We start from the raw sequence: 12,721 nt of genomic DNA, 5'->3' as shown, positions 1-12,721 counted from the left end.
GTCCTGCACCTCTCCTCTCTGTCCCTGTTCTCCCCCTTATTTCTCTTTCTCTTGCACCCCCAGTCTGGGACCAGCATCTCTATCTCTCTGTCACTCACTCCCTCATTAAACCAAAACCATGTTTCTCTGTTCTGTAATTTTATTCTTTACAATAGTTCCACTATTTTGCCCGACACAAGTCAAGATAATTGGTCTGTAATTTCCAGGATCAATCCTGGAACCCTTTTTAAAAATTGGCGTTACATTTGCCACCCTCCAATCTTCAAGTACTACGGACGATTGTAACGATAGGTTACAGATGTTTGAGTTTTTTCAGTACCCTGGAGTGTGTACCATCCAGTCCAGGTGATTTATTTCTCTTTATAATTTGTCAATTTGGCTTAGTCCATCTTCCAGGTTCACTGAGATTTTTAAGTTCCTCCACATCGTCACCCTTGAAAACCATTTGTGGTGTAGGTAGATCTCTTACATCATCTTCTGTAAAGACCAAAGCAAAGAATTCATTCAAGCTCTCTGCTATGGCCTTGTCTTCACTGAGTGCCTTTTTTGCTCCTTCATGATCTAACGGTCCCGTGGATTCCCTCATAGACTTTCTGCTTCTGATGTACCTGAGAAAGGTGTTACTGTGACCGGCCTGAGTGGTTTGTGGTGGTTATGAACACATTACTTCATACTTGAATGTTCTTCATTGTTTACCCATTGCTGGACAAATGAAATTTAAACTTCTTGTTTTGGTGATCTTCATGGGTTGACTCAAATTTATTGGCAAAGATTAATCAGTCCATATGCTCCAAGCTGGGCTTTGCTCCCAGAGGATAAGAAATTGGTGGTGATTCCTTGTAGTGCTTTAAAATTGGTTTGTACTAGGGTGCATTTTTTTTTTCCATTGCAAGAACCATTTACCATCTGGATTATGTTTTGTAGTAGATTTGCTGATATTTTGGAAGAAGGTTTAAAGCCTTACTATTTGTGAATGCTTCTGGAGTGAGGGGTGAGAATTGAGCAATGAGGAAATTGGTTGTGTGTTTATTATCATGTAATGGGATTTATCTTATGTAAGGAATAGGGTACCTTGGCTATTTTGTTTTATTTTTGCTTTCTATTTTTGCTTTATATATATATATATATATATATATACTAGGAAAAAATGCCCGTTTCTGAGCGGAATGAAACGGGCACTAGCAAGGGGCCCCCTCCCTCCGTCCCTCGAAGCTACTTGCCTTGTTCGCTGTGGGCCGTTTCGGCCCTCAAGTGTCAATAGCTCCGCCCTCGACGTCATGACGTTTTGACGCGAGGGCGGTGCAGACACTCCAGGGCACACCGGATATCTCGGGCGCCTCAACTTCCGTGGAGGCTTCAGAACGTTGGGGTTGCCTTTTATATATATATATATATATATATATATATATATATATATATATATATATATATATAAAGGCCCGTTTCTGGAGCAAATGAAATGGGCGCTAGCAAGGTTTTCCTCCCCAACCCCCCCTCCCTACCCCTTCGTCATTGTGAAGCCACTGACGCCATTGCTCCGCACCTCGTCAACGCACCTTCATCACCTTCCTCGTTGTGAAGCCACTGACGCCATTGCTCCGCCCTCGACGTCATCACGTTTGACGCGAGGGCGGGGCCCACAGACTTGGTGATTTCGGTGGCTTCACCACCACGAACCCTTCATGAAGTGACGTCAGTGGCTTGGCTTCAGTGACGTCAGTGTCTTCAGAACGTTGAGGGTGAGTTTTATTATATATACTAGTAAAAAAGGCCCGTTTCTGACACAAATGAAACGGGCGCTAGCAAGGTTTTCCTCGGAGTGTGTATGTTTGGGAGAGTGTATGTGAGAGTGACTGTTTGAGAGTCAGAGTGAAAGTGTGAGTGTGTGAGAGAGAGAGAGAGTGAGTCTGGGTGTGAGTGTGTTTGTGAGAGAGTGTGTGTGTGAGAATGAGAGTGTGTGCAAGTGTGTATGTGAGACACAGTGTGATAGAGAGTGTGTGTGTGTGTGTGCCCATCCATGCTCCTCTGTCCCCTGCCCCCTCCATTCATCCCTTTCTAGCAATTCCCCTCTCTCCCTGAGCCCTGCCCTCCCAATCCATGGCCATCCATGTTACTCTGTCACCTGCCCCCTCCATTCATCCCTATCCAGCATTTCCCCTCTCTGCCTGAGGCCTGCCCTGCAATCCATATCCATCCATGCCCATCTGTCCCCTCCATTCATCCCTATCCAGCAATTCCCCTCTCCCTGAGTCCTGCCCTTCCAATCCATGCCCATCCATGCTCCTCTGTCACCTGGCCCCTCCATTCATCCCTATCCAGCAATTCCCCTCTCTCCATGAGGCCTGCCCTGCAATCCATATCCATCCATGCCCATCTGTCCCCTCCATTCATCCCTATCCAGCAATTCCCCTCTCCCTGAGTCCTGCCCTTCCAATCCATGCCCATCCATGCTCCTCTGTCACGTGGCCCCTCCATTCATCCCTATCCAGCAATTCCCCTCTCTCCCTGAGGCCTGCCCTGCAATCCTTATCCATCCATGCCCATCTGTCCCCTCTATTCATCCCTATCCAGCAATTTCCCTCTCTCCCTGAGTCCTGCCCTCCCAATCCATGCTCCTCTGTCCCCTGCCCCCTCCATTCATCCCTTTCCAGCAATTCCCCTCTCTCCCTGAGCCCTGCCCTCCCAATCCATGCCCATCCATGCTCCTCTGTCCCCTGCCCCCTCCATTCATCCCTTTCCAGCAATTCCCCTCTCTCCCTGAGCCCTGCCCTCCCAATCCATGCCCATCCATGCTCCTCTGTCCCCTGCCGCCTCCATTCATCCTTTTCCAGCAAGTCCCCTCTCTCCCTTCCATGACCCCCCCTCGCATCCATGCTCCTCTCTCTCCCATGTCCCAGCCTGGCCCGCCCTCTTCTCCCCCCCCCCCCTTCGCATCCATGCCCCCCTCCCCTTCGCATCCATGCATCCCTTTTTTTTTCTGTCTTCTTTTTAAATTTACCTCCATGGCGGTTCCGGCAGCGAAGCGTCAGGGAAGGAGGCGGCGCTCCCGACGTCTAGCTTTCCCTTCGCTGTGTTCCGCCTTCTTTTGACGTCATTCCTGACGTCAGAAGAAGGCGGAACACAGCGAAGGGAAGGCTAGACGTCGGGAGCGCCGCCTCCTTCCCTGACGCTTCGCTTCCAGTTTTTTTTTTTTCCGCCCTCGACGTCATGACGTTTGACGCGAGGGCGGGGCAGAGACGGCTGGCTGGCTTGAAGGCTTCACACCACGAATCCACGAACCCTTCAGCCTGGGAGTGACGTCAGATGGCTTCATGGCTTCACAGAACGTTGTCCTCAGAACGTTGAGGGTGCGTTTTATTATATTAGAAGATATTATATATATTCCGTTTTTGATCTGTGGTGTTATATACGTATATTTTGGATTGGCCAGTAATAAATTTTAAAAAATAAATAAAACGTTAAAGTAAGTAAGTGGTCGAAATATTCACTGACCCTGAGGTTCTTTTGTGCTGCTGAGCAGTGTGAATTTGTTAGGTTTAGTTTGCCATAGACATTTGTAAGCTCATTCACTCTTTCAGTAAAAGGTAAGTTTAAGTACTGTAAGATCCATGGTTGTATCTCTTTTTGTAAAGAAATCTAAAAAAAACACTGCTAGCTGCAATCTCTCTCTCTCTCTCTCTGGCAGGGGGGCATCCTAACAACTGGATAGCTGTGTCAAGAGAATGCCTGACTCTCTTAAATAATTTGACTTGTACACTGGTTGCTTACCAAGAAGCTTCAGCGCCAAACGGGAGAGTGGCACATGCATCGTCTAGCGGAGAGTCGAAGCAGTCGTCCAGCAGCTTAGGTATACCCGAAAGTAGCAGTACGTGCTGGAGCCACCGTACAGTAACAGTCTCATGATGTGATATCAAATGTTTACTGAAGTTTCTAGCATGAGAGAATCTGGTGTTCTGTAGAATAAATATACAGAATGGAGAGAAACTAGGTGCTCATATTTTAATACAACACATCTTAAAAATTGCAGCCCTTCAACATCAAAAATAGGTCTGGGTTTTTTGAGGGGTAACCAAGCTATGTAAATTTGGTCTTGATTTTAGTCCAGATGTTTTTTTTTTTTTAAGGACATTAGTTTATTTGAACTTTCTATTTAAACTTTCTAAACTGCGTTTCGGTAAAACCTATATCAAAAGTGGTTTATTAGTAGTAGTTCTAGTATACGTGTAATTCAAGGCACATAAAATTAAGGTTAGAGAGAACTATAGACTGAGTCAAGAACAGTAAAACAACAGTGGAGAGCATCACCCACTGTTTCTACCAAACCATTTGAAAGTCTGTTCAAAGAGTAACGTAATGGAGAAGGGTAGTTAATGGGGTTCCCCTCAGGGGTCTGTGCTAGGACCGCTGCTTTTTAATATATTTATAAATGATTTAGAGATGGGAGTAACTAGCGAGGTAATTAAATTTGCTGATGACACAAAGTTATTCAAAGTCGTTAATTCGCAACAGGATTGTGAAAAATTACAGAAGGACCTTACGAGACTGGGAGACTGGGCGGCTAAATGGCAGATGATGTTTAATGTGAGCAAGTGCAAGGTGATGCATGTGGGAAAAAAGAACCCGAATTATAGCTACGTCATGCAAGGTTCCACGTTAGGAGTTACGGACCAAGAAAGGGATCTGGGTGTCGTCGTCGATAATACGCTGAAACCTTCTGCTCAGTGTGCTGCTGCGGCTAGGAAAAAGAATAGAATGTTGGGTATTATTAGGAAAGGTATGGAAAACAGGTGTGAGGATGTTATAATGCCGTTATATCCTCCCAACTGTTACTTTCAGCCCTAACAAACCAGGCCTTCCTTCTACAAAGCTCCTAGTAATAACTTTTTTAGGTATATCAGAAGTAGAAAACCTGTGAGGGAATCCGTAGGATTATTAGATCATCAAAGAGTAAAAGGGGAACTTTGAGAACAAGACTGTAGCGAGGAGACTGAATTCTTTGTTTCAGTCTTACTGAAGAGGATCTAAGAGATTTTCCTATGCCAGAAATGGCTTTCAAGGGTGAGGATACGGAGGAACTGAAACAAATCTTGGTGAACCTGGAGCATGTACTGAGCCAAATTGACAAGTTACAGTAGTAAATCACCTGGACCGGATGGTATACACCCCAGGTTACTAAAAGACCTCAAACATGAAATTGCTGATCTGCTGTTAGTAATCTGTAGCCTGTTATTAAAATCGTTTGTAGTACCTGAAGATAGATTGGAGGATGGCAAATGTTACGCTGATTTTTAAAAGGAGCTCCAGGGGTGATCTGGGGAAATTACAGATAGGTAAGCCTGACGTCAGTGCCGGGCAAAATAATGGAATCTATTATAAAGAATAAAATTTTAATTGACCATATAGGCAAGCGTGGTTTAATGGGACATAGTCAACATGGATTCAGGCAAGGGAAAATTTTGCCTCACCATTAAACTTGTGGATAAAATTAAACCGGTTGATGTAATGTACCTAGATTTTCAGAAAACATTTTGATAAAGTCCCTCAGAAGCTTCTGAGAAAATTAAAAAGATGGAACAGGAGGCATGTTCCTGTTGTGGATTAGGAACTGGTTAACAAAAACAAAACAGAGGAGTGGGTTTAAATGGCCATTTTCCTCAATGGAGGAGGGTGAATAGTGGAGTGCTGCAGATATCTGTACTGGGACTGGTGCTATTTCACATATTTATTAAATCTCTCTTTATTGAACCTCATGTAACAAATACAATAAACTGTTTGAAATATAAAGGGTGAATAAGTTAAAAAGAAAATACAAAGTATCAAACTAAAAAAAAAAAAAAAAAATTTAGCATTTTAATGTACCCACCTTCCCAACACCCCTTAATAGAAAGACTCATTATGAGAGCCAGTGGTGTTGCGTGGGAAGCTTTGTTTCTTATAGCTTCCTACCACGAAGAAACGGCTCTTACTGTAATTCTGACTCCCCCACAAAGCAGAATCGGAGTCAAAGCTGAAATTAAAAAGCTTTTCTTCATAATATATTTATAAATGATCTGGAAATGGGAATGGCGAGTGAAGTATGACAAAACTATTCAAAGTTGTTAAAACACATGCGGACTGTGAAGAATTGCAGGAAGACCTTAGGAAATCGGAAGACTGGGCATCCAAATGGCAGATGAAACTTAATGTAGACAAGTACAAAGTGATGCACATTGGGAAGAATAAGCCAAATCATAGGAAGGCGGTAGAACTAGAGGACATGAAATGAGATTCAAGGGGGGCAGACTCAAGAAAAATGTCAGGAAGTATTTTTTTCACGGAGAGAGTGGTGGATGCTTGGAATGCCCTCCCGCGGGAGGTGGTGGAAATGAAAACGGTAACGGAATTCAAAAATGCATGGGATAAACATAAAGGAATGCTGTTCAGAAGGAATGGATCCTAAGGAGCTTAGCCGAGATTGGGTGGCAGAGCCGGTGGCGGGAGGTGGGGCTAGTGGTTGGGAGGCGGGGCTAGTGTTGGGCAGACTTCTATGGTCTGTGCCCTGAAAATGAGTTTATCTTGTTGGGCAGACTGGATGGACCATGCAGGTCTTTTTCTGTCGTCATCTACTATGTTACTATTTGGGTTTCTGCTGTGACCTGGATTGGCCTGGAAGCATGATACTGGGCTAGATGGACCATCGGTCTGACCCAGTATGGCTGCTATTATGTTCACGTCACTTTTACACTCACTCCTAGCACACGCTGGCATTTTTGAGTTCACCTCAAACATCAAAGCTCAATCACTGAGGACAAGTACTCAATATAGTGCATGCACCAAGAAAGACTGTTTTCTATTTTTTCATAGTTTTGAGAGCAATGCTGTCAATGTAATTGTAATTCTGAAATACTATTGTAAGGCTGGTAACGTTTTTTTTATATTTATTTTTTTTAATTTTCATTGTCCATTAGGAACATCGTTTAGAGATGACCTGGCATCCCAGACACAGAGGTCTAACTTAATACCAAGGACTTCTGCACCTTCACTCATTAAGCTGTCCTCGTCCTCTCTGAAATCATCTTCAATGCAGGATCTGGGAAGCCCATTCTGTTCTCCTATGGTGAATCGTACGGCCGCAGTGTTGGATCCAAACTCCTCTTGGTATGGCTCTGTTCAGAGTCCCCATGTTATGAGACGAGGACCAAAGCTGTGGACAACAGGAGAAGGTGAGGTTTCTCCTTCCTCGTTCTCCTCTGCTGTTTTTTTTTTTTTTATTCTTTCCAACCGAACACGGTTGGAAAGAATTACACAAAAAGGGTTACATGTCTATTTGTCTGTCTGGAGGCAAAATAACTGAAAATTTAAAAGAGTAGCATGAAACTTTGCATGGGGGGAAACTGGTGGAAAGACACATTGTTTGAAAATAGGCCAGATTGGGACTGAGGAGTCCAAAGAAATGCTCTCTCCCCCCACCACCCCCAAAAACATTGGCCCAATGTATGTCTAGTTCCAGATTCTGCAGCATAGAAACTAAAGTGAAACACCCACCCCCTACAACTGCATACCCCCAAAACTACCCCCATACATTGCACATATATGGCACACACAGGGAGTATAAAATAACTATTTAACAGAGGTATTTTTCTTCCTTCTGATCTATATTTCGTTTTGTTGTTAGTAATTGTATGATAACCATTAATGACTCAATTACACAGTGATCTTCTTAGTTGCAATGCGTACTGCCATTCGTACTGCCAACTAGTATCTGTTTACTGTGTGCAGGGTTAGATTAAGGCATTGGCAAACTATGCACATATTTAAGGGTGAGGCCTGTGAAATGGGGTCAGGGTTCATGAGATTAGGCTTTGGGGAGGGTCCAACCAATGGCAAGGCTGTGTGTATGAAGCAGTGGAAGGCCATTCTAGTGACAGGAAGGGAGGAGGTGAGTTGGGGAACGTTCTTGTGCTGAAAAGAGGGCGGAAGAGAAATGAATCCCCCACTACCTAAAATGGCCCAGTATGTTTATATGGGAGAACCAGGTCTAAACAGACGCAGCATACATACACTGATTTTACTGTAACATAGAGATTAAGGAATTGCACTTTTCAAGCTGACCTTCCATCTCTTCTCTCTTGATGAAAGAGCGACACACACACATACATACACCAAAAAAAAAAAAAAAATGGTGAACACATATCATTTTGACATAACAGATTTTTCGCAGCAGGGCTCTAGGACTCATTACAGATATAAGTTCTGTCTTTACTTTGATGACACCACATTTTCATACACATCGACATCCAACAGTATTGTGACCCCTGACGCAGGCGCTGGGTCGCTGAAACAGGGGACCGTGTTTGGTCCGCCCAGTAAAGAGTTTCCTTTGTCCTGTTCCTGAAGGTCCACTTGTGCTTCTTGTTTTGTTTTGGTCTTGGACTGTACTCGTTACCCTTTCTTTTCTGCCTTGAAACACACTTAAAGAGACGCACACCTGCAGAGGAGTTGGAAAGAATTCCATGATCAATGCCCTGCATGCTTTCCCTCATTTTTGTTGCAAAACACATTGTCTTTCTGAATACACAATGGACCACAGTCATACTTCTGAAATTCCATAAGATGCTCCAGTTCTTTTATTTAACAGCTTGTTAAGGATCTGGTGACTTGGAACCAGAGATTCCAAGAGTTTAATTTCCAACACATCCATCATTCTTAAGATCTGCCTGATTTCTAGAAAAATGAGTTATATATGGGGTGTGGTATGGAAAGCAGGAAGGTTATCACAGATTTATATTAAAACTAGTTATAAGGGCCCGTTTCTGACACATATGAAACGGGCGCTTGCAAGGTTTTCGTTGGAGTGTTCTTCGCGCGAGGCACCCGCCGCCATCCCACCCTACTGTTTTGTAGTTTTGCTGGCGGGGGAGCCGAAATCCCGCCAGCAGAATTCCTCTGTTGGGTGCTGTGCTGACTCCTACGTGATCTTCTGCATTGGTAGCCTGTGCAGGGCGGGCTTCTGTGCGTCTGACGTCCTGCACGTGCAGGACGTCAGACGCACAGAAGCCCTGCTTGCAGAGGCTAGTAATGCTGAAGATCACCCCGGAGTCAGAAGACAGGACTTATTCTTGCGGGGTTTCGGGTTCCCCGGCGGCAAAGCTACGCGTCTGTGGGTGGGTGGGTAGGGGTGGGGGTGGGTTTTGCTTTGCTTTTTTTTGTTTCCTTGTTTTTCGTGGGTGGGTTTGTGGAGGGGCGGCGCGGGGGTGGGTGTTTTGCCTTCCAGCATGTTGGAGCGGGGCTTCTTGTTTTTTGTGTTTTTTCGTGCTTGTCTTTGGGTGGGGGGCGGCGCGTGGGGTGGGTGTTGGACATCCAGGGGGAGGAGTAGGGAAACTACTCCTCCCCCTGCTTGTTTGCGATTCTTTCTTTGTCACCCTTAACGTTTTGTGGGCCAGGTTTCTGACGTCACAGCACAACGTTAAAGGGTTCGTTTGTCGTCATGACGTTTGACGCGAGGGCGGGGCACAAAGTCATAGTGGGATGGCTTCACCATCATGAAGTTGCGAACCCTTTATCGTTGTGCTTTCAGTTCAGAACCTTTGTCCTCAGAACGTTGAGGGTGCGTTTTATTATAGTAGATTCTCCTGTTTTTTTTTTTTTTTTGGTTGCCTCTCAAATATTTTTGTGATATACTGCAGCTCCCTCTCACACTTCTGTGTAGAATGCAAAAGAACCCCACGTTGTTTAGTTCACTTTAATAAGAAAAGCTGGCGTCTTGTAAATAATCATCACAAATTGAATACAGTGGAAAAACAGGTTCAGGCTTTCTAAGCAAACTAGGCCTGTAAAAATCATAGGACCTCTCAGACCTGATATTTCACTGAAGAAACGTGACAGCCTGATTAAGCGAATGAAGCTTGGCAGGGTTACAAAGTTGCCAAGGATCGTGTACAGCTGGACCTAGGCATGCTGAGAAACTTCGATAAGAAATGATTGGGCCAGGTGCAGAAAAGTTAAATTTAAGGATGAGCGAAGCTTGGAGATGAGAAAACTTACTATGGTTGAAACTTGGGTCATAATTGGATGTATGTGCCAATGATGATGAAGTTGCAGGTGGTCAAATGCATAGGCTAATAGAAAAGGATAAATACTGGCAAACTTGTTAAGCCAGTCCGAGAAGCCAGTAACCTGTGAAGGCACATGCCATGTGTCACGACGTGCTGCTCTCCCAACAGCTGAATGCCTGTACTGCGATCAGGGCCATGCCGACACGGTAAGCGAGGTAAGCATGGCAGGAGGGCGCCATCCTCTTGGGGGGGCGCCCCGCCGCACCATGCTTACCTCGCCCTCTTCTCCCCAGATCCTTGTCCTTTTTTTTTTTTTGTTTAAATTTACCTCTCCGGCGCGTGGCAGCGTAGCGTTAGTGAGGAGGTGGCGCTCCCCCGCCCCGACGTGTCAGTCTCTTCCCTTCGATCGGTTCCGCCTTCTTCTGACGTCAGAAATGATGTCAGAAGAAGGCGGGACACTGAGCGAAGGGAAGAAGACACGTCGGGGCGGGGGAGCGCCGCCTCATCACTAACGCTACGCTGCCACGCGCCGGAGAGGTAAATTTAAACAAAAAAAAAAGGATCTGGGGAGAAGAGGGCGGGTAGTGTAGCGATCGTTTTCGGGGGGGGGGGGGGGGGTGCCGGCGGGGCCAACTGCAGGGGGGCGCCGGAGACCCTAGGCACGGCCCTGACTGCGATGCCTTTCTCTGTTAAAGTTTGCTTTTGGTGAGTATGAAATAAACTTATAAACTATCCCAGTGTGTCTTTCTGATTATGGAGTCTATTAGTACCCAGACTGGGTAAAACCAGTCTGGGAAGATACGAGGTCAGAGTAATTTAATCATTTGGTGGGAACACGCAAATTATTTACAAATCTTTGCTTTGAAGTTAACATCTCTAGCAAATCCATGTCACTAGAAAGAGGCTGAACCACTCCTGGTTTTACACCGTTGGATCTGAGGATTTCTAGTTCGGCCTTTCTTAGAAAAACTTAACTATAAAGCCATAGATGCCATAGGGAAAAACCGGGACTGGCTCATCCTGCCTCTTTTAACTCGGACTTGATGGCAGCCATGTATGTGGTCAGCTCTTCTCTTCGCTAATGACTTTTGACCTTTTCTTAAGATCTGCAGATGAACGGTTCCGGGGTATCTGAGTTGCACGCAATACCTATCTTGAGCATTAAGAAGCCAGGACCACCAAGTGCTGCTTACATATGGCTCCAGCACAGACAAGAACAGGTAAACTTAATTGTTCACTGCACCTCGAATACTGTGTGCAATTCTGGTCACCGCATCTCAACAAAGATATAGTGGAATTAGAAAAAGTACAGAGAACGGTGACGAAAATGATAAGGGGGATGGGACGACTTCCCTATGAGGAAAGGCTAAAGTGGCTAGGGCAACTTGGAAAAGAGACGGCTGAGGGGAGATATGATAGAGGTCTATAAAATAATGAGTGGAGTGGAACGGTTAGACGTGAATTGTTTAGTCTTTCCAAAAATATTAGGACTAGGGGGCATGCAATGAAACTACAAAGTAGTCATTTTAAGACAAATCAGAGAAAATATTTCTTCACTCAGTGTGTAATTAAACTCTGGAATTTGTTGCCAGAGAATGTGGTAAAAGCAGTTAGCTTAGCAGAGTTTAAATAAGGTTTGGATAACTTCCTAAAGGAAAAGTCTATAAGCTGCTATTAAGATGGACTTGGGAAAATTCACTGCTTATTTCTAGGATAAGCAGCATAAAATGTATTGTACTGTTTTGGGATCTTGCCAGGTAGTTGTAACCTGGATTGCCCACTGCTGGAAACAGGATGCTGGGCTTGATGGACCTTCGGTCTGTCCTAGTATGGCAATGCTTATGGTCTTATGAATTTCCCCAATATCTAGCCAGACATTGTTTGTTTTTATATAAAATAACCTTGGATTTTTATGAATCTTGAAATTTCTAGTTTGTAAATTTAAAGCTGACAGTATTCCCTTGACTGTCTAGTTGTGGAAAGCACTGAAGTTTGACATACACTTGGGAGTAAATTTATGCATGATGAATACTATAATTTTTGGACGAGAGGTGTGCATGAAAATGTTGCTCCTGAGAGAATTCTGTGGAAAAAAAAACCCTTTGATACATGAGTTCTGAAACTTGTCCTTCTATTGGATAAGTACTGTTTTGTTTGATAATGGCCCAACTTTACCCTGATTAAAATTGCGTGCGGGATGCCATAACATCATATCTTTAGCTGAATTCAGAGGAGGTGAGGAAAATGATATGAAAATGTGCTCTAAATGCACCATCTATTTTACATAAAAATGTACCTGCAGGTGCTTTCATTTGGGAAAATTGTGCAAAGGCAGCAGGTAAAATACTCCAGAATTGCAGCAACGTGAGCTTCAGTGTTGTGTTAAGAGTCCCCGAGTGGGCACGGAGATATCTGATGTATATTAAATTCATGTTCTGCTTTCTGTTGTTCACTGCCAGCTTTTCCTGGGTTCTTAATGGTTATTTTCTGTTTTGTCTGTCTTTTTTTTCCCTTTGCCGTCATTCAGATTAAAAATTTCTTGGCTAAGCGAGCCCTGATAATGTATTTTTTCAGTAAGGTAAGAATAACAGGTTTATGTTGCCCAAGTCTTTCTAGCCATATGGAATGAATAATCTTCTTTTCTTCTCTACTTTCCTATTCAAATTGAATTCCTTTCAATACTCCTA

At 44.3% G+C, this 12,721-nt stretch overlaps 1 protein-coding gene across 1 annotated transcript in view; it reads left to right on the top strand.

Annotated features, from left to right (window-relative positions):
- NDC1 (NDC1 transmembrane nucleoporin) overlaps window positions 1–12,721 on the top strand; it is a 66,412-nt gene that overhangs the window by 38,100 nt on the left and 15,591 nt on the right. Inside the window, exons 11-14 of the mRNA XM_030207160.1 lie at window positions 3,686–3,847; window positions 6,948–7,202; window positions 11,139–11,254; window positions 12,562–12,612. Coding sequence (XP_030063020.1) covers window positions 3,686–3,847; window positions 6,948–7,202; window positions 11,139–11,254; window positions 12,562–12,612 — 584 coding nt within the window. The remainder of the gene's footprint in view (window positions 1–3,685; window positions 3,848–6,947; window positions 7,203–11,138; window positions 11,255–12,561; window positions 12,613–12,721) is intronic.

Source organism: Microcaecilia unicolor, chromosome 6, assembly GCF_901765095.1.
Source record: "Microcaecilia unicolor chromosome 6, aMicUni1.1, whole genome shotgun sequence".
Classification (NCBI taxonomy): Eukaryota; Metazoa; Chordata; class Amphibia; order Gymnophiona; family Siphonopidae; genus Microcaecilia; species Microcaecilia unicolor.
Note: the sequence above shows the minus strand (reverse complement) of the source record. Positions and strands in the feature narration are given on the sequence as shown.